The 22,492-nt window shown below is 39.6% G+C and overlaps 1 protein-coding gene across 2 annotated transcripts in view; it reads right to left on the reverse strand.

The window, feature by feature from the left end:
* Nucleotides 1-22,492, reverse strand: part of ATP11C (ATPase phospholipid transporting 11C) — a 211,215-nt gene that overhangs the window by 56,055 nt on the left and 132,668 nt on the right. For both annotated transcript variants that reach the window (XM_058291552.1, XM_058291550.2), the window contains exons 11-19: nucleotides 20,147-20,297; nucleotides 19,350-19,547; nucleotides 11,674-11,835; nucleotides 10,828-10,979; nucleotides 10,120-10,191; nucleotides 7,787-7,860; nucleotides 2,973-3,076; nucleotides 2,253-2,434; nucleotides 564-824 (exon numbers count right to left, since the gene is read on the reverse strand). In XM_058291552.1, coding sequence (XP_058147535.1) covers nucleotides 564-824; nucleotides 2,253-2,434; nucleotides 2,973-3,076; nucleotides 7,787-7,860; nucleotides 10,120-10,191; nucleotides 10,828-10,979; nucleotides 11,674-11,835; nucleotides 19,350-19,547; nucleotides 20,147-20,297 — 1,356 coding nt within the window. The remainder of the gene's footprint in view (nucleotides 1-563; nucleotides 825-2,252; nucleotides 2,435-2,972; nucleotides 3,077-7,786; nucleotides 7,861-10,119; nucleotides 10,192-10,827; nucleotides 10,980-11,673; nucleotides 11,836-19,349; nucleotides 19,548-20,146; nucleotides 20,298-22,492) is intronic.

Consider the following 22,492-nt stretch of genomic DNA (forward strand, 5'->3'; position numbering starts at 1 on the left):
GTAAACTATAATCCACGCTCTGTGGCAATGCTCCAAAATGTGTTCATCAATTGCAATGCATGTACCACATTAATGAATTAAGTTGTTAAGGTGGGGAAGGATGGGAGGTATTGGGAGTGGGGCATATGGGAATCCCCTATATAGTCCATGTAACATTTATGTAATCTAAGCATCTTTTAACAAATAAAAAAATTATAAGAAAACAAACAAAAAACCCATACAATTGAAGATACTATTTAAAGGAGAATTTTTTCTTTGATGGACCAGGCCAGAATATCAATGCAGAATACTCAAGGACTAAACATTTAGCAATTCAGCTTTTTTTCTATACCTTGAAAAATTCAGGGTATTCTTATAAGTGACTTTTTTAAAGGAGAGGTGGAAAATGCTAAACAATTTCAAATTGGGCCATTAGCCATGTCCTTGGGAAGGTTTTAATTTACAAGGATAAAACACCTCAAATAGAGAATGATAAATTACAGAAAATGGAGGCTTCTACATAAGCAGCTGTGATTTACACTTGTACTAATGTCTAAATAGAAGAAACTGGTGAGCTTTCTTACTTTTTAAGGCTTCTAGTACTCTTAGGAAATTCATGCAGCAACTTCTTACGATAGTCTGTCAACAGTTCATGCAATCGATCTTTCCTTTCACATTCTTCGATGGTTTTTGTGGTCAGTTCCAAGAGCTCAGTGTTGGTTTGGAAAAGGCGGCAGGCGTAGCATGTGGATTTGGCTGTCTCCATCTTATCCCCAGTAAGCACCCAGACTTTCAGACCTGCTGAATGCAGAGCTTCAATGGTCTCTGCAGCTTGATCTTGTAGCCTAGGAACAAAAAAGAAACTTTGTTATCTTCTAAAATACTCAATATTCTGCAAGAAGACTTGTTAAAAGAGAATATTTTTATAATTCACAGCAATTGTGGAGTCCTGATGCTTTATCACAGTTGGTTTTCTTCTGTATCCCCTATTCCTTCTGAGAATATTATCTCTGGCATAATTTTACTTATAAAAGTGAGTTTCTATCAATGACAGTTTCTATCAATTCATTACATCGCTTGAAGCAACTGTTAATGTATGGCAGAATTAAGAATCATTAATCAGAACGAAAATGTTCAGAAACTCACCAAATGTTCTCATTCACCGGCACTTCAGCATATTTTGCTATATTATATATCTCACCATACAAATACTTACCATGCCTCAGAACAGAAAGGGCCAAAAACATTCTAACCAGACAGAGTGGAGTTAGTGAATCCCGACTCATGAGAAGCTTTAGGAATAGGAAAACCAACCATCCTGAATGATAATTTAAGGATAACTCAGAAAGATGAAGATAGAAAAAGAGGGGTACTTTCTTTGGGTTCCTTTTGGCCAAGGAATAACAGTAAGATTAGACTAAATTTCATTAGAATTCCAATACTTTTTTTTTTTTGAGGTACCGGGAGCCAGGGATTGAACCCAGGACTTCATATGTGGGGAGCTGGCACTCAAATTGCTGAGCCACACTGGCTCCCCTGAGTTGTTATTTCATTTGTTTAGCTTGTTGTTTTGTTTTTTTTCTAGGTGGCACCAAGAATTAAACCCAGGACCTCCCATGTGGGAGGCAGGCACTCAACTGCTTGAGCCACATCTGCTCCCTTCAATACCTTTTAAAGTTATATGTGTGTAACTTTTTGTTTTGTTAAGCCTAATAATTTGCATTTATAATTTTTAAGAACTCTTCTAAAGTATTAAGAGTCTTAAAATTCTTTCAGGTATACTAATGCTGGAGCCCTACACTCTTGTATGGCAGAGCTCAATCTGGGTAAAATAAACTATTTTAAAGGATGCAAAAACATGCTCTGCTTTGCTAACCCAGGTTAGATTAAGCTCCTATGTTGTTGGCTTTACCTTGAATTTCTTTTCTGCTTATCTCTGTTAAAATCTTACCCATTCTTCTAAGCATCAGCTCTAATAATGCCCTCTAGCACAAAGCTCTCTACATAGGGTAAGACTATTTAATAAATATCTGCATTAATGAATGGATGACTTAATAAATATTCAAAAGATTACAGTGATGACTGATTGCTTCTTCTGCATTCCCACAAACAGTTCAAAATGTTTCATACATGCTGCAATAAATGACTCTTTAACCCCAATTAGACGACAATGTTAAATGGAAGATTTCAAACCTTGAGAATAACATATAATGAGTCACATCCCATCTAAATTACTGGTCATTAAAATAACAAGAGTATCATTTTCTAGTTACTTGTCTTCCACTGCAGTAGCGCCAATCAAATTCATGTTCGTCTCAATATCATCAAAAACCTTTTCCATTTTCTCTTCTCTGTCTTGTAAGGCCATTTTTGCCTCTATGAGCTGTCTGTCAATTCTTTCATAATCATCTGGAGCAACTTTTTTGAAGGCTACACAAAGAGTCCGATACCCATCCTAGAAGCAAAGTGGTAAATCTGTAGTTATGCAGCTAAGATTTCAACAAAACAGGTTGTTTTTATTCAACATTCTTGCTTTACCCATATGTATAAAAGAGAAATTCTGAAGCATATTGGGGGGGGAGGGGGAGAAAAGAACAGATTATATCTAAAAAGGCAGTATTTCATTAGGTTCAGAAAAACAAAATAATAGCCCCTGTGGGAGAGATGCTAAAGCAATATTAAACACAGATTCTTGAAAAAATGTCAAGGTTGCAAATTCTGACCAGAAACTTGCTTCAGGATTAAAAAAAGAAAAGTAAAATAATATTCCTAAATTGCCCCAATATAAAAGGCAACAATAAAAATGAGCTAAAATTCATTTTAAAGGGAGCAGGTATAGCTCAGTGGTTGAGTGCCTGCTTCCCATGTACGAGGACCCGGGTTCAATCCCCAGTACCTCCTTTAAAAAAAAATCATTTTAAAAGCACTCCCACAAACATGGTCATCTCTAGCAGTTTCCTGTTTACTCATGGGGGTGGGAGATGTAGGCTCACCATTGCATTGCGTTCCACATGGGCTTTAGTTAACTCAATTTCATGATTTTGTACCCTGGGAAAAACAGCTGAGTCTGCTCCTTTACAAAAGAGCAGTATGTCCCCTAAAAGAAAGAAGCAAAACATTCAACTTAAATTTTAAAATAGGTATTAGGACTTTAGCTTTTTATTTTTAAATAATTCCAAATTTACAGGACAGAGGCAAAAACAATACAAACACCTATTAGAGAACTCCACTCCCTCAGATATTCAGATCCACCAATCTTAACATTTTATATCCTTTGCAGTATTAGCCCATCATCCATCCATCCATCCATTTTGTGAACAGTTGCAAGCAGATCGTACATGTAATACTTCCATGTACATGCGTATGAACAATGATATTCACTTATGTAATCACCATAAGGGCAGTTATCAAGTTCATGAAATTTACATGGATAAAAAACATGCTATATCGCAATTTTTTCCTATTTCCCTATAATGGCCTTTTCTTCTGCATTCTTAGATCCTATCTAGTATGATGTATTACATTTAATTGTCACCTCTTTATTTTCTCTTTCTTTCTTTCTTTTTTAAGTGTGGAGACATACAGAACATAAACCTTCCCATCGCACCGCCTCCCAAGCATATCATTCAGTGGGATTCATCACATCCACAATGTTGCAATACCCTCCCTGCATCCATTACCAGAAATTTCCCTTCACCTTACACTCATTTTGCATTAACTCTCAATTGCCCCTTTCCCTACACTTCTGGTAAGCTGAACTCCTACTTTCTGACTCTATGAGTTTGCATATTCTGTTATTTTCTTTGTGGTTTACCATGGGGCTTAAATTTAACATCCTAAATCCATAAGAATATTGTTTGCTTGGTAACAACTTAACTTCAATAGTGTGTACAAACTATCCTCCTATACTTCTCCATCCCAAACCTTTATGAAGCTCTTGTCACAAATTACGTTTTTACATTATGAGCCCAAAGCCATTGACTTAATCAATTCATTTCGTGTACTAGCCTTTTAGATCCTGTAGGAAGTAAAAAGTGAAGTACTACTAGCATTTCTATTTACCGAAGGCATTATCTTTACTAGAGATCTTTATTTCTCTCTGTGACTTCAATCTATTGTCTGGTGTCCTTTCCTTTCAACCTGTAGAACACTCTTTAGCATTTCTTATAGGGCTGGACTAGTGATGACAAAGTCATTCAGCTTTTGTTTATGTGGGAATGTCTTGTTTTCTCCCTCATTTTCTAAAGACCATTCTGCTGGATACAAAATACCTGGATGGCAATATTTGGTTTCAGTATTTTAAATAGGTCTTACCATTGCCTTCTTGCCTCCATGGGTTCTGATGAGAAATCGGCACTTAATCTTATTGTGGCTCTCTTATATATGACACATTGCTTCCTTCTTGAGGCTTTCAGAATCCTTTTTACCCTGCCATCTGACAGTTTGATTATAATCTAGTTTGATGTGGGCCTGTTTAGGTTTATCCTGTTGGGAGTTTGTTGAGCATCCTGGATGTATACATTTATGTCTTTCAGTAAATTTGGGAAGTTTCAGCCATTGTTTCTTTGAATATTCTCTCTGCTCCAGACTTTCTTCTCCTGAGACTCCCAAACTATGTATAATGGTAGGCTTGACAGTGCCCCACAGGTTCCTCAGGCTCTGTTCACTTTCCTTCATTCTTTCTTTCTTCTGCTCCTCAGACTGGATGGTTTCAAATATCTCATCTTCAAGCTCACTGATTCTTTCTTCTGCCAGCTCCAATCTGCTCTTGAACCCCTCTAGGGAATTTTAAATTTCTGTTACCATGGTCTTCAGCTCTGCTTCATTCCATTTCATAATTTCCATCCCCTATTGATAAGCTCTTTAGGTTCATCTATCATTTCCTGATTTCCTTCAGTTCTTTGACCATGTGTTCCTTGAGTTCTTTGAGCATATTTAGGACCTTTTTTTTTTTTATAAGTCTTTGTTAGAAATATCCAGATCTGATCCTTCTCAGTGATGGTTTCCAATAATTTAATCTTTTCCTTTGCTTGGGCCATCAATTCTTATTTCTTTGTATGTTTTCTAGTCCTATGTCAACACCTGAATTTTGCTATTTTAGTGTATTATTGTTGGAATTTAGATCCTGAGGTGTTTATTCCTTAAGCCTGAATCCAGTTAGTATTATGACAGTGCTTTCTTTAAATGCCAGGAGCTAAAAAAAAAAAAAAGGAAGAAAGAAGGAAGAAGGAAGAAGGAGGGAGGGGACAGGGGGGGATATCTTTTCCAGTCTTTGCAGACTGACCTCTGGAGTGTTCTTCAGAACTTATTCATAGAAAGAGTTTGGAGAATAGCTTCAGGCCAAAGCGCAGGGGTCTCCCTGGACCTTTCTGTGCATGCATCTTTATCTGGGGCACATGTGTGTGCCCCCAGGAGATCTCCCCACTTACACAGGTACAAATGTCTCTTCTTCCCCAGGACATTGTTTCTTCATGGTTCTGGGCACTGAGATCTCTTGCGCCCCAGGTAGCACAACTTGATTGCTCTCCCCCAGCATTCTAAAGGAGAGCTCTGTGTGGCCACCTTCTATAGGCAGGGCAAGTTCTAGGACGGCAAATCCCACAGGCTGCCACTAGAAAGATCAGGGCAAACATACATGTTCCCAGTATGTGTGCACAAGGGTCACACTCTGCTCCTGGAACTGGGACCCAGGATCCGTAGCCTGGCTCTGTGCCGAGTTGGTGAGGGGATGGGGGAAGGGCCAGCCAGGATACCATGAGATCTTAACATTTTTAAGTTGCCTTTTTCTTGATTTGGTACTTGCCCTGTTATTGCAGTCTGTTAACTGTTTTCTGGAACTTTGAGAAAGATGTTATTGCCAGTTTTCACTGGTTGTCCAAAGCTTCTGTGGACTGGAGCCCTGAACTGCCTACTCTGCCACCTTGACCCAGCTGGAATTAGAATTTTAATAACAGGTAACTATTAAGACGACCTCTCTCATCCAGCTGCTGTGTATCCTGAGCCTGCTCACCCAAATGGAATGAGACATCTTGACCTTTAGTCTGTCAGGGGAACATTCACTACCTCTTGAGAACAATACGGACACAATTACTATCCCAGGGTTTACAATATGCACCTCTGTTAAAAAATAAACTTCCTCCCAGGAAATCAAAGAGGACTGTGCTTATGTCAAGCAGCTGCATCTGTATTCTCTTTGAAAATGGTGCCAGTCATGGTCCAGAGTGCACATATGGCATCCAGACATCAAGGACCAAGTCCACGCCAAAAAGACTGAAATCATTTTGAATAAACTATACAAATTAAAATAGTATTTCAAATTATACTTTTATTTTTTATTTTCTCTCACTGATTCAAACTGTGTTTAAAAGTCAGAAAACAGGGAAACGGACTTAAAAAAAAATAAATAAAATAAAAATAAAAATAAAAGGGGAGCTGCTAGATTATATATGGTACTAAAATAAAAACTAAGAAAAATTAGTTCCATGGAACTGCATAACGTAAACAGTGAACCCTAAGTTGAGCCATGGACTGTAGTTAATACCCAGTGGTTAGGGCGTCCGTCTACCATATGGGAGGTCCGCGGTTCAAACCCCGGGCCTCCTTGACCCGTGTGGAGCTGGCCATGCACAGCGCTGATGCGCACAAGGAGTGCTGTGCCACGCAAGGGTGTCCCCGCGTGGGGGAGCCCCACGCGCAAGGAGTGCGCCCGTGAGGAAAGCCGCCCAGCGTGAAAAGAAAGAGCAGCCTGCCCAGGAATGGCGCCGCCCACACTTCCCGTGCCGCTGACGACAACAGAAGCGGACAAAGAAACAAGACGCAGCAAATAGACACCAAGAACAGACAACCAGGGGAGGGGGGGAAATTAAATAAATAAAAATAAAATCTTTAAAAAAATAAAAAATAAAAAAAAAAATAAAAGTCAGAAAACAAATTCCAAAGCCCCATAGTAAAATCAATTTCATGACTCTGCCATCATACCACACAGCATAAATGAAGTTAAATATGCTAACCTAAAGGGTCTGTCTGTATCCTCCCAGCAGGCATTCTCACTTTAAGGAATTTAGAAGAGTTAATGCCAAAAAACAAATTATTGGGAAATAAATTAAGATATTGTTCTTGGAAAAATATTACACACATACATGTGCATGAGTTCCTGAGAGCTCATGGAAAAGCAGGCAGAGAGCTTCCCCCATAGGCCTGGCTGAATAAATGCAGAGATTATCTTATCATGGTGCCTCCCAAGGAAACAGGGGAGCCCCGGGGTGATGGTACTCAATCCCCTACAAAGAGCAAACTTCAGTCTGTCAACAATTAGGCCAGAATGCTCAAGTGCAATCAGAGCACAGTGTCCCCTTCCCAGATGCCTGGCCCTTAATCATCTCTAATTCAACTATTCCCAGGAATTGGAAAACAGGAAGGAAATTAAGGTCAGGGCAACTGCCTTCACCCAAGGATTTTGCTGCTAGTAATCCCAGACGATCCACTTGTACTGAACTGCTACATAATGCCCTTACTGGTTAGTACATTTAAAAAAACACTCAACCTTTCAGTTCCTGTTTGGACATTTGGGACAGAAGAGTACAGTTCATCAGTTTCCAAGAAAATGCTTATGCCAGATTCCTACCACTGACAATTTGCCAAACTAAACATCTGAGCTTAAATAAATACATGAAGGCATAAACAAAAGCTACTGCTTTACATCACTAGCTAACCTTACACTATCATAAGATGTTTTTCTTTCATGAAATAATGCTTCAACATTTAAACCTACAAATAGGAAAACAAGTCAAATTTTCGAAATATATACCTGTTTGCGTCTTCACAATTACACTCATACGTCGGCGGACAGCATCAAAGTTTAAGGTGTGAAGAAGTTCATACCTTGAAGAGAGATGAAAAAAGGCAAAGATCTAGACCACACTGGGGAAAATAAAACAGAAATACCCTAAGATATGTAACGATCTTAAATGAAGAGAAATCTTTGGGGAAGGATGGCTGGTTGTGTGTACCCTTGTGTCTGTGGAATTTCTATGCACATAGAACATACTGTCAGAGGACACCAGTGTTAACTAAAGGATATCTCTATATTCTCATTACATTTCTTAAAACTGTATGAAGAGAATGACCACCTTGGAATGGGGCACAAAGGCATGGAGAGCTGTCCCACCCAGCCCTATGTGGAAGGGTCTACAAATAGTCCCACCCTGCCAATTATTTTACTAATACATGTGGAGTGCCTACTATGTGCCAGGCACAGTGCTAGGTGCTGGGGAATAGAGGGGAATCTGCCTGAGCCTTTCCCTTCAAGGAGTTCTCCATATGATGAGGGAGGCAGAGAGAGATGAGATCATGACTCTCTAGACTGCTAAGGGCTCTAATAGGGGTAAGGTGAGAGTACAGAGGGAGGCCATGGGAAGGAAAGCTTCTGGAAAGAGGTAGCACATGAGCTGGGTTTTACAGTTACCAGAGGTATGACAGGATGACAGAAGATGACCATGGCATTCTAAGTAGAAGGAAGAACATATGCACAGACAGAACAACCTAAGTGCAAGTGGCATCTGGAGAAACTTTGCATAGTTCACCAAGGCCTGAAAACAAGTTGACAGGGTAACAGCAAGAGATGAAGCAAGAGAGATAAGCAAAAGGTGGGAAATGTGAATATTGTGGGCCATGCCAAGGATTTGGGATTTTATCCTAGAAGCAATAATAAGCCACTGAAGGATTTGAACAGGGGAACGACAGAATCAGATTGATCAAATTTGTGTGTGGATGACTGACCCATTAATCAGGCTAAAGAATACAGGAGTGTTAGCATTAAAATATTAGAAAAAATATAAAGGAATATTTTCTTGAAAATAAACAACTTGGATATGTGCATTTGACTACAGTATTTACTATGTAGCATATTAAGACATCCATGAGTAGCATTTCATTTAGAATCTCGGCTCTGACAGTGACTCTGGATCCCTGGAAGTCAAGGAAAAGAGCTATCCTCTGGGCTTCAGAGCATCTTCCCCCCTGGGGAACATTGTCCAAGTGTCTCTACATGGGTATCTCTTTAAGATAGTTCCTAGGAGATCCTAGGGGCCAGAATGGAAGTCAGATAAGATAATTACATTCCAAGTTCAGATGAAGGGATTCAAATCAATCAAACAAACTAAGTAAAACTATCATTAAGGCAACACGATTTTGAAATTGGGGTCTTTATAGCCAAAGAAGGAAATGGGGGACACAGTTGCTTCAGAGTGTTTGCCACGAAGTTCACACCAAGCACTCTAGAGCAAGCCAAAGATTTTGGATAATACAGGCTCTGCCATTATATATACTGTTTTATTAGATTTTAAAAAATTTATTTCTCTCCCCTCCCCACCCCCATTTGTCTGCTCTCTGTGTTCATTTGCTGTGTATTCTTCTGTAACCACTTCTATCCTTATCAGCGCCACCAGTAATCTGTGTTTCTTTTTGTTGCATCATCTTGCTGTGTCAGCTATCCATGTGTGCGGCGCCATTCTTGGGCAGGCTGCACTTTCTTTCACACTGGGTGGCTCTCCTTACGGGGCGCACGCCTTGCACATGGGGCCCCCCTATGCGGGGGACACCCCTGCGTGGCACGGCATTCCTTTGTGCGCATCAGCACTGCGCATGGGCCAGCTCCACACGGGTCAAGGAGGCCCGGGGTTTGAACCACGGACCTCCCATGTGGTAGGCAGACGCCTTATCCATTGGGCCAAGTCTGCTTCCCCAGTTCTGCCATTATTGCGTGGGCTTAAAATCCCAGGTGGTTGGCTACAGAAGAGTACATACATGCTCACCAATTTCTCTCAGAGCATGTGACAGACACCTGGAATGACATCTAAATTTCAGAACTAAAGCCCATGCAGACTCTAGAGTGAGGATGAATTCAAGGCTACTGGACCTATATGTGAACCCAACGGGAATTATTTCCACTTCAAACCTCAGTTTCTGCTATTCTAGGAAAATGGCATTTCCTATTCCAGCTACATTTAGCTAAAACACTGAACAGAGCAGGGTCTTGCATTTATACATGCATCTACTTCCCTTTGCTGCCCTTCCTGAGTCCATCTAATGCTTACTGCAGGGTTAGGAAATGAGAAATGTCAAGCACACAGTGCTACTTACTGTTCTATTTCTTTCCTTTGGTTCTGTACCATCATATGGCCATTCTGAATTCCTAAAAATGTGAACCCGTACCTGTCAAGAAGAATAAAAAAAGACCTTTGTGTAACTCTAAAGAATGATTAATTTTCCCTTATACTGGATACTTTATTCTTTTCTTCTTTTTCCTATGATCATATAACTCTACTTCCCTATATTGCCTGAGCTGATGACACAAAGCAAGTCACTGCACAGCCACAAATTGTAACCAAGGGAGAAGTAATTTGTAAATCCAACTCTGCAGCTAACACACTGGGTGCCCTTTTAGCCACGTAATCATCTTGTGCCTCATGGGTGAAACTGGATTGTCAGTCACCAAATGATGTTGAAACTGCTAGGAGAAATCAAAATGATTAGGAAGCACTTCAGAAATAACATGCATTGTACAAAAAGTGGACTGAGTTTGCATGGTTTGCAAAATATAATATGAACTCTTAGACTTCTGGCCAGCCTGAATAAACATGCAAGTTGCATATTTGCACTATTTTCCTTTTGATCTTAATTGTAAAGCTTTGGGAATTTTTTCAAAAACTTTCAGATAAAAGCAGTTTGGCTTTTCAGTAAACAATGAGATTTATAAGATAAGGATATTGAGGCAAATCAAGGAAATCCAAAATAATTCCTAACCTCCTGTGATTTCACTTTCTTAGGAGTAGTAAAAGAAGTGCTTACTTTTTAGCTCCTTTCACCAAAGCTATTTCGTCTGGTGAAGAGGAGATATAGGTTAATTCAGCTGATTCTGTAGCTCCATCAACAGCATCATTTGTCTTAATTTCTACAGTATGACATAAACACAAGGCACGCAGAAATAGCTCTTCTCGATTCTGTGGAACAGCAAAACAAGAGTGGCTGTATTATTTTCACTTCAATTACTCAGTCCTAGTCAGTGAACAGAGAAGAAGATATTAGTGTGGGATAATGCTATAACCTCCACCAAACTGCATAACAGAAATTTATAAATTCCTAATACTCAAATGAGCTCTACATATTCCTTCTAGTACCTAACTGGGGGTCCCTGGCTCTCAGCTGGCTTGCCCTAGGAGCTGTATTAAGTCACTCAGGGTATTATAGTTCCAACTAACTCAAAAGGTAGTGGCTTCTTCATGGTTTCAGTGAGTTCTTTTGATAGCTAATTTACAATCCAGCAATAGCCAGGTGCAAGGGGCCTCTGATTCATTTAATGCCTACAGACTCCTGGGACTTTTATGATTTAAACAGACATCATTCTTGGAGGAGCTTCTATTTTAAAAGAAAAAGCATGCAAAACTCAGGAGCAGACAGGCAAGAAGTTTTACTAAATGTCTTTTCCCACAGTTCCCTCTGCTTGTAAACTCTACTTGTTTACAAACTCCAAAGGTATTAGTACAACAGGAAAGGTGAAGGCAAAAGAATAAATGGTTATTTAAAAGTGCATGTCATGTGTCTACTGGCAAACACTTAAAAATGCCACTATGCAGGGTTAACACATGCCTGTGTAGATTGAATTCTCAAGGTAAAATGGTAAGACAAAAATGTCACCTTATCTGCTTTGCCAAAATATGTTAAGGGTCCATCAGTTTGAGAGAGTCCATCAACCTCCTGCGTTACATCTTTATACTTATGCCCATCTATGCAGCATTCAATAAATTCCATGCTGTTTTCAGTGAGCGTTCCTGTCTTATCTGTAAATACATAATCTACCTAAAAACAAAGACACAAACATACACATTTTCATTTTCTTCAGTGTCTTTTCTTAGTTAATGTAAGGCAGGGCAATTTTCATATCCATAGAAAATCACCTCTTAATAGTTCTTGTCAAATGTCAGATAACTGCAGAAGCAACATTATGAAATGAATGAGAAATGAATGAATATTTTTAAAGAAACTGAAATAAGAGCACAAATCTAAGGCAGATCTTCTCAAACATAGATGATGAATAGGAAGAAAAAATATGGCTATTTTATCAAACTAAAACCAGTTCAATTTAATACCTAATTGTTCTGTTGTAAAAAGTTACATAAGAAAAGTCTATTTTCCAAGTGGGAAACAAGAATATACTGACCACTTACCTGGGACACACACACACACAGGCATATTATAAACTGGTAGGTGCATAACCAGTTGGAAAAAAATTAAAAAATAAATTGGGATGTAGCAAAACAAAACAAAACTCATGGGATTTTTTCCCATGAAAGTAACATTTTCTTTAGAAATACTGGATTGAAATGAAATGCACTGAATCACATAATGTACATAAGTGGTTAAGACTATAGACAAACTAGCTCATTAGGAGACACAACAGGTCAATAGTTAACAAAAGATAATTTTAATTTCTTCCTACATACTATGTGTTATTTTCAGATACCCTAAAAGTGTTCAAATTTTTTAAAAAGCACAGTTTATGATGATGGGTCGAAGAATAATATAAGCATACTTGCATAAATAACAAGCTATGAAATAATTTTCCTTATAGAATACACCAGATTGAGTATTTCCATTTTACTCAGTTTTTATCTCTTCTATTTATAACATCTGGCTTTTGGAAACCCACAATTTTATCTTCTTTCTTGGCAATATATGCTTAAATAGTTAAAATTATGGGCTGACAGGAACAAGCATAAGCACAAGATTAAGGTTTTTATTATGTAAGGGAGAAAGAGATGAACTCCAACAGTAGTTGCTTTCTAATTATTTTTCAAAGCCTTTTCACGGTAGCAGCGCGGCACCAATATAGCATTCCAATCTTCCTTTTTTTTCCCTGTTAGCCAGCCAAGTTTGAATTCTCTCTTTAAACTGATCCAAATGGTATAATTCATGTATGGTTTAGGTTTTTCCAGTTAAAATGAAACACTTCGGGCTTTTTTCTGATCACAATTAACAACCTTTTCCCCCTGAAGATCACCCTGGGTTGTCGTGCCTCTTACACTTGGATGAGCATTTGCCCATTCAGAAATCTCGTTTATCAGTGTTCGAGCATGGTACCTTTAAAAATACAAAGTGCAGTTTGCTTGTATAAAAGAGCTTGCGCAGTTATCAATCTGAGCACATTTAATCTCGCAGGTACAGACCAACAAACTATACCCTAATGCAATGGTTATCAAACTGTAGTATGCATCATCCTCACCTGGAGGGCTTGGAAAAACTTAAGATCACTGGGCCCCATCTGCAGAATTTCTGGTTCAGTGGGGGGGCGGGGGGGGGTGTGGGGGGAAAGGGCTCAAGATTTTGCATTTCTAACAAGTTCCCAGGTGAGGCTGATGATGCTGGTCTCTGGATCACACTCTGAGAAGCACTGCCCTAATATGTGCCATATATAACCCAGGAAAGGGGAAGAAGAGTCACTTATGACTTGTATTAAAATGTATTCTCCTGTTTAAAGGAGAGAGGGGGGGAGCAGAAATGGTTCAAGTGGTTGAGTGCCTGCTTCCCACATGGGAGGAGCGGGTTTGGTCCCTGGTACCTACTAAAAAAAAAAAAAAAAAAAAAAACAATGAGAAAACAAAAGGGGAAAAAAAAACAACTGAGGGGAGTTGATGTGGCTCAGTGGTTGAGCACCAGCTTCCCACATATGAGGCCCACAGGTCAATCCCAGGCCGTGGTACCTCAAAAACAAAAAAAATAAAATAAAGGCAATAGAGGGATAAAAAGAGTCTGCTGCTTGACCTGGACTCTCAAGTAGTGGCCTCTCTCTCTCACCCCCTCATGACTGGTTTCAGCTTAATGGAATGTCCCTTTGTTATGGGTTGAATTGTGCCCCCCACTCCTACCTCCCAAAAAGAGAGATATTCAAGTTCTAACCTCTGGTACCTGGGAATGTGACCTCATTTGGAAATAGGGTCATTGTAGATGGAATAAGGCCAGTTAAAACCAGGGTAGGCTGGGCCCTTAATGCAAGATGACTGGTGTCCTTCTAAGAGGGGAAGAGGCACATACAGGGGGGGATGGTCATGTGAAGGAAGAGGCAGAGACTGAAGTGCTGCAGCTGAAGGCAAGGAACACCAAGGATGGCAGGTGAACACCAAAAGATAGAGGAGACAGAGGATTCTCTCCCTCGAGGTTTCAGAGGGAGCATGGCCCTGCTGACACCGTGATTTCAGACTCCCAGCCTCCAGAACTGAGTCAATAAATTTCTCTTGTTTTAAGCTACCCAGTTTATGGTACTTTGTTATAGCAGCCCTGGGAGACTAAGACATCCTTTTATATCAGCAAGTTCAAAGACATAATTCTACGGACAGAAAGCCTAGGTGAGCTAGCTGATAAAGAGGACAAAAGAGCCCTGAACTTTAGGCAGAATATATGAAAATGCCAATTTAGTTGGTCAAATTAATCAAGTGTCATCATTTTCATGGAGTTCAACCTACGTGTACAGGAGACTTGGCTCCACCAAATTTGTAACCTGGGTAAATTTCTTCATTTCTCTGAAGTTTAAATATTAGCCTTAAATACGAATGCCTGCTGTCAGGACTATAAAGATTAATAAATCTCAACAATCAGCATGTTCTGTAAAGTATAAGGTACTACATAAATGTTGATTATTATTGCTCTTGACTTGACTAAAATCATGCAGTACTGGACTCCTATCATTAACCCACATTCCCGAATTTGATTGATTATGATCATATTGCTATAGTTAGGTTTGATGTGTGTGTTTCCCCAACTACCTGATGAAGAATTTGAGAGCTTCTTGTTTATTTCATAATAATAACTCCAATACCTAAAACACATCCCAGAAACACAGTAGATGCCCAATAATCAATCATTGGAATGAATTATTGAAATAACAGCATATTTTTACACTATAAAAGTCACACCCTTAGAAATAGCCCCAAGACTAGAAGAGGATATGAAGCAAGAGGATGTCCCCACAATTTTTTCAAGATGGGTTGAAACCATTTGTCTAAAAGACTGTCTGATTATGAAAGACCACGTTATTTTACAAGTGAACTTATCAGGCTATCTCCTTTGGTTTTGCATGTCAAACACGCTCCTAATGATCTTTTTTTAAATTTTCATTACCAATATAGGTCACTTTTAAACAGGTTAAGCAACTGTCTGCAATGGTATTGATGGGAACTAATTGAATTTGTCTTTAGTACCATAAAAAGCCTCATAGTCTTCATATTATAACTTATCAAAGAGGACACTGGTTACACTTTAATTTTGTGTGTACTGGTCCACTGAATATAAAATGGCTTAAGAAACTATTTCAAGGCGTCTTTGCATTTTCACTTAGGTAATTTCTACACATGTTAAGTCGATAATGACAGCAAGTTGTTTTTACACAGCACTAACACTCAAGTGGTGGTCTGACAATTAACTTAGTGATTTGACTAAATGACAATCACATCCAGAAATGTAGAGTTTGGTGGGGGAAGAGAATGGAGGCTGAAATGAAAACTGGCTTCTTTTCAATGCTTAATTTACCAGATCATTACCCAAAGCTCTACTTTACTTTCTGCAGTGGTAATAGGGTCTAGGTGATAAGAACAAGATTATGTTCCCATAGGTAATATGGAGCCAGATGAGGTGGAAATCTATAAGAAGGAGATAAGAGTCTCATCAACTAGAACCTGGCCTGTCTCTAGTGAGTCATAGGTAGAATGACAGCTGTTCAATTTGCCAGTATTAGTTGAGGCTAGCCCCTAAGGGGCCATGCTCATCCTTAGGTAGGCTGCTCCACCCAGCCAGACCTTGGATCTAGAACAGGCAGACTTGCTCAACATCCAGACAGAATGAGCCACTGTCAGAGAAAGGTTTATAAAAGGCGGCTTGTGTGCCTCAAAAAAAAATTTTTTTTTAAGTTTTTTTTTTTTCATGCAAAAAACCTCTGCAGAGTGATGCCTTTAATTGGGACTAGTGTACTTTTACTCAAGTCAGCTTTTCTCTGGAGGCAATCTTCTAGTTTAAAATGGCTGGGGGTCAGCACTGGCAGCTCATGTCACCCACAAAAGAATCATCTGGGATCACTATCTAAGGGAAAAGCCTTTCATTCTTTCATTTCTTGTCCTTCTCCTTAGTGCCCCAATGTTTCCATGGCATGATATCCCATGGCCGGGGACACCAGAATCTGAGGTTGTCTGAACAAAAATGATATCTGGAGGGTCCTTTTACCTGTGTGGCTGCAGATACCAAGCTGGTCACTTAGTTTAGGCAAAGGATGCATCAAGAAGAAAAACAGGGAAAAGGACTTGGCCAAGTGGTTAGGGCGTCCGTCTACCACATGGGAGGTCCGCGGTTCAAACCCCGGGCCTCCTTGACCCGTGTGGAGCTGGCCCATGTGCAGTGCTGATGTGCGCAAGGAGTGCCGTGCCACGCAAGGGTGTCCCTCACGTAGGGGAGCCCCACACGCAAGGAGTGCACCCGTAAGGAGAGCCGCCCAGCGCGAAAGAAAGTGCAGCCTGCCCAGGAATGGCGCCGCCCACACTTCCCCTGCCGCTGACAACAACAGAAGCGGACAAAGAAACAAGACACAGCAAATAGACACAGAGAACAGACAACCGGGGGAGGGGGGAGATTAAATAAATAAATAACTCTTTAAAAAAAAAAAAAGAGCAGAAACAGCTGGAGGAGGGAGTGTGGGGCTAGATTCAGGAAGAGAGCACTTTGGGATGTAGATGCAAATTAGCATCGTTTAAAACAACTGTGAGTCCCTGTTCCAACCCCACAGTTCCATTAACTGAATTTGCATCCCCTAGTCACCATAATGACATTTCCACCACCTTGACATTCTAAATATCAAGAAAATTACATGCATGCCAAAAAAAAAATCACTCAGCTTATGAAGATTGTTACATGAAACAAAACTAAATTCAGACAAAGGGAAATACTTTCTCCAAAATCATATTTTAAATTAGAGAAGTTGTAAGTTTACAGAACAATCATGCATAAAATACAGGTTTCCCATATACCACCCTATTATTAACACCTTGCATTAGTGTGTTACATGTGTTACAAGTGATGAAAGCACATTTTTTTAAAAAAAAAAAGATTTTTATTTATTTAATTTCCCCCCCTCCCCTGGTTGTCTGTTCTTGGTGTCTATTTGCTGCGTCTTGTTTCTTTGTCCGCTTCTGTTGTCGTCAGCGGCACGGGAAGTGTGGGCGGCGCCATTCCTGGGCAGGCTGCTCTTTCTTTTCACGCTGGGCGGCTTTCCTCACGGGCACACTCCTTGCGCGTGGGGCTCCCCCACGCGGGGACACCCTTGCGTGGCACGGCACTCCTTGTGCGCATCAGCGCTGCGCATGGCCAGCTCCACACGGGTCAAGGAGGCCCAGGGTTTGAACCGCGGACCTCCCATATGGTAGACGGACGCCCTAACCACTGGGCCAAAGTCCGTTTCCCGAAAGCACATTTTTATAATTGTACTATTAACTACAGTCCATGGCTCAACTTAGGGTTCACTGTTTACGTTATGCAGTTCCATGGAACTAATTTTTCTTAGTTTTTATTTTAGTACCATATATAATCTAGCAGCTCCCCTTTTATTTTTATTTTTATTTTATTTTATTTTTTTAAAGATTTTTATTATTTATTTATTTAATTCCCCTTCCCTCCCCCGGTTGTCTGTTTTCTGTGTCTTTTTGTTGCGTCTTGTTTCTTTGTCCGCTTCTGTTGTGTTCAGTGGCACGGGAAGTGTGGGCAGCGCCATTCATCGGCAGGCTGCACTTTTTCTTTTGCGCTGGGCGGCTCTCCTTACGGGTGCACTCCTTGCGCGTGGGGCTCCCTTACGCGGGGGACACCCCTGCGTGGCAGGGCACTCCTTTGCGCGCATCAGCACTGCGCATGGGCCAGCTCCGCACGGGTCAAGGAGGCCCGGGGTTTGAACCGCGGACCTCCCATGTGGTAGACGGACGCCCTAACCACTGGGCCAAAGTCCGTTTCCCTATTTTTATTTTTTTTAAGATTTATTTTTTTTATTTCTTTCCCCTCTCTCACCCCGTTGTCTGCTTTCTGTGTCCATTTGCTGTGTGTTCTTCCATGTCTGTCAGCATTCTCGTCAGTGGCACTGGGAATCTGGGTTTCTTTTTTGTTGTGTGATCTTGCTGCATCAGCTCTCTGTGTGTGCGGTGCCATTCCTGGGCAGGCTGCACTTTTTTTTCACGAGGCGGCTCTCCTTGAGGGGCACACTCCTTGCGCATGGGGCTCCCCTACTGTGGGGGACACCCCTGCGTGGCATGGCACTCCTTGTACACATCAGCACTGTGCATAGGCCAGCTCACCACACAGGGCAGGAGGCCCTGGGTTTGAACCCTGGACCTCCCATATGGTAGGTGGGCGCTCTATCAGTTGAGCCACATCCACTTCCCGCATTTCCCCTTTTAACCACATTCAAATATATAATTACATTTACAGTGTTTGCTATACCATCACCACCATTCATTACTAAAACTTTCCCAGCACCCCAAAGAGAAACTACATTTTAAACCTTAACAACCCTATATCCAACTCCCACTCTGTCCCCTGGCAACCTGTATTCTAGATTCTGACTCTATGAGTTTGCTTATTCTAGCTACTTCATATCAGGAGAATAATATTTGTCCTTTTGTGTCTGGCTTATTTCACTCAACATGATGTCTTCAAGGTTCTGCCATATTATCACATGAATCAGAACATCATTCCTTTTTACAGCTGAATAATATCCCATTGTGTGAATATACCACATTTTGTTTATCTGTTCATTGGTTGACGGACACTTGGGTTGTAAAGCAAAATCAGTTTGAGGAGTGCATATGCTCACATTTTCCCTTCATTTAAATTCCTGTATTGGATTAAACAACTCTGCTTGCTAGGACTATATTCCACCTAATAAAAGTACCAAGAAAACACCAAAAGGGTAACTGTGGTCAATTTTGCTTATGGAATAAACACATTCATAAAATAACTATATTTACTACTCCGTATTCTATCCTTAAATTGTTTTAGATGATGATGAAAACTGCATATTCCTGTTCTAATGCAATATCCCATTATCTAACATCACCAGGTAAGTTTTAAAGAGAATTTCTGAAATATTCAAATGAAACACATAAATTGGAATCCTTCTCAAAAACAAGTGATGATACAGCTATGAAATCATTGCTTCCTCTCATTAGTTGTCTGCATAAATTCGCCTTGAGTCACATTTGCAAATATAAAATGATCACATTGATAATCCAGACTTAAAAAAAAGGTAATTTCAGTATGTTAACTTATTTTAAACAAAAATGTGTACTAACCTGACCAAGTTCTTCATTAAGGTCAGATGTGTTAACCAGGGCTCCTTCATTAATTTCTTCATCATAGAAGTCCTTATCCCATGAAATGAAGAAAGAACCCAAGAATTTCTGCATTTCTACTGTGACATACATGGAGACAGGAATGATAAAGTTGAACAGAACCATAAATGATAGGAAGTCGGTGAACATTTTCAAAACCTAAAACAAAAGAGATAGTTCATGCTAATTAGATGTACAGTTCCATCAGACAAGTAGATTATAGCTAATTTTCTATCTTTTTATTTCAATGCTAAAAGCACTGCTCTTGCAATCAGGAAACATCCCACTGACATTACATCATTGTAGTCAAAATTATCACAATATGTGAGAATAACATTTAAGAACACCCTCAACTTTATCTTTATTCTTCAGTGTTCGTACCTTTTGTCATAACATTTTTTCAGTTCCTCAAGTTTTCTGTACCCCACGAATATGAATGTGAGCTCAAAGTTTCTATGTAGGTACCCACTATGCTCCTTTCATGATATCTCACAAGCCCATTATATATTAAAAAAAGCTATAACTTCTTGCCAAATTGCTTAAAACAATTAAAAAGCTAAAGATAAGTATAGGTACCTAAAGTAAAGGGAAAACAAAACCCCAAAACTTCTTAAATATTTAACAGTATAGTGCAACCATAAAACCAAAAGAAAACCTGAAAGCTAACAAAAGGTATCATTTCTCTGAGCAGAATTTCAATAAAGGGTGGCACGGTCGGAAAGTGCAATCGTAAAAAATTTCAGCATAAAACCAATTACCTTTAAAGTCTCCCGCTCTTTCTGGGTCTTTTGGTTGTACCAAGGTTCATCATTATATGGAGTACTTTGCCAAACATACTTTAGAGTAGTGCATACTGCAGCTTTGGTCAGTAAGATAAATAAATATACAATCAGGAAGGCATTGATGGATCTGAAAAATAAGAGAAAATGGACTTTAAAACGACCTAGATACTTAAAAGTTCAACCAGGTATAAATTAAACTGTTATCGAAAGCTTTTCCTCTGAATGCTGTGTGACCACAGCATAAACCTATTAAGTAGAAATCTCATTTACCATTGCTTTAGCATCACTCTCAAGTGGAAAGATGGAAAAGCCAGCTCTGAACAGTTGGTCACCAATGTGTCCCCAAAATGTTATGGATGACTAGCTTAACAAACCTTAAGTAAAATTCATAAAAAAGTAATAGGACACATGCACACGCACATTTCAGAGCTACTCCAAGTTATTACCAACTCAAAACCCAGAAGCGCATAGTTACAGGGGTGTTTGTATGTGGTAGCATATGTTGCAAGGGGGAAGACTGCAGTGAATTCTGAGGACAAGGACTTAGATTAAAAGATTGACCCACAAAGATATGCACATTTGCTGACCCCTCCTTGAGTTATGTCCCATATGGCTGAAGAGCAAAGAAAAACTGGGCCATCACAAAGATCTCTCCTCCACTCCCTGGAATATTATATCTATATATGCTATAACCCCAACAATAAAGTGTTAATTATTGTTTTATATAGTCATGTAGTTTTTTAAAGCAATTAAAAGTAAATATACACATAAAAATACAGTCTTTCTGATGGGGCAGGTCAGCTGGGAACAAATTCTTTTTCTTTAATCTGGAAAAATATTTCACCAGTACTTATGAAAAAAAGTGTTATTGGATACAGAGTTCTTAGTTGACAATTTTTGTCTTTCAGTACTTGAATGTCTTTCCAAGACTGACTTGCTTCCATAGTTTCTAATATTCCAGCTGCTATTCGAATGGTTGTTTCTCTAATCATAATTAGTTGTTTTTCTCTTTCTGCTTTAAGATTCTTTTTGTCCTTAGTTTCCAACAGTTTGACTATGACATATCCAGGTGTGGCTCTCTTTGTGTTTATCCTACTTGAAGTTTGTTGACTCCTTGGGTCTGTAAATTAATGTTCTTCATCCAATATGGGAAGCTGTCAGCCATTATTTATTCAGATTGGTTTTCTGCTCCTTTCTCCTCTCCTTCTGAGAATTCCACTACATATACCTGGTGTGCTGAATGGTGTTCCTTAGGTCTCTGAAACGGTTTATTGGTCTTTGTTCTGTTTTCTCTCTGTTCTTCTAATTGCTATCTTCTACTCACCTATTCAAGGTCACTGATTCTTTCTTCTGCCATCTCAAATCTGTTGAGCTTATTTATTGAATTTTTCATTTTGATTACTATATTTTTCAACTCTAGAGTTTCTGTTTGCTGCTTTCTTACAGTTTCTATTTCTTTATTGACTTTACCTATTTCTTGAACCTTGGTTCGCATAGTATACTCTATTTTTGTGGACATAAGTATAATAGTTGCTTTGAAGTCTTTGACAGCTAAATTCAGTTTCTATAGTCAACTCTTACAGACTGCTTTGCCTCCTATACATGGGTTACATGTTCCTATTTCTTTGCATGTCTCAGACTTTGGCTGAAAACTGATTATTTTAGATAATACACTATAGCAATTATGGACTCTTTTGTTTCTCTGAAAATTTTTTTTAAAAAACTATCATGCTTGGGCTTAAATTGTGGAATCTCTCTCCCTCACAATGGGTCTAGCCACTGATATCTCTGCTCAGTTTTTTGTTTGTTTTTGTTTTGTTATTGTCAGGCTGGCTTCTGAGAGGTCACCCTCTATCTGTATAACTTAGTGGTCAGATGGTAATTTAAGGAGAGGTTGTACTCTTTGAGTCCATAATACTTCCAATTCTCTGCCAATTGATCTATGTCTAGGTTGGCAGACACATACACAATTACAGCCAGTTCTCAAGTCTCTCTTGACTTTTACTATTTGCTGAAATGTCTTGGATCTGCCCCAGGTATACATATCTATCTCTGTTAGCCAGAAATATCTAAAGACCTTACCTCAGCCTCTAAGGCTATTCCATTGCCAGGATCTCCCTGTTAAATTTCTGCCTGGTTGTCCACTCACCTCAACTTAAGACCACAACAACCTCAGGTTAGCAAAGCTGTGGGTTTTCCCAGTTGTTTCCTACTGAGTTTGCCACATTTAGTTAACAAAGTCACAGGTTTTATTCCTTGTCCTAAATTGAGACTGCCCCCTGTAGCAACAAAAATGCATAGTAAGCGCCAAGCTGGTAAAAA

Source organism: Dasypus novemcinctus, chromosome X (assembly GCF_030445035.2).
Source record: "Dasypus novemcinctus isolate mDasNov1 chromosome X, mDasNov1.1.hap2, whole genome shotgun sequence".
Lineage (NCBI taxonomy): Eukaryota > Metazoa > Chordata > Mammalia > Cingulata > Dasypodidae > Dasypus > Dasypus novemcinctus.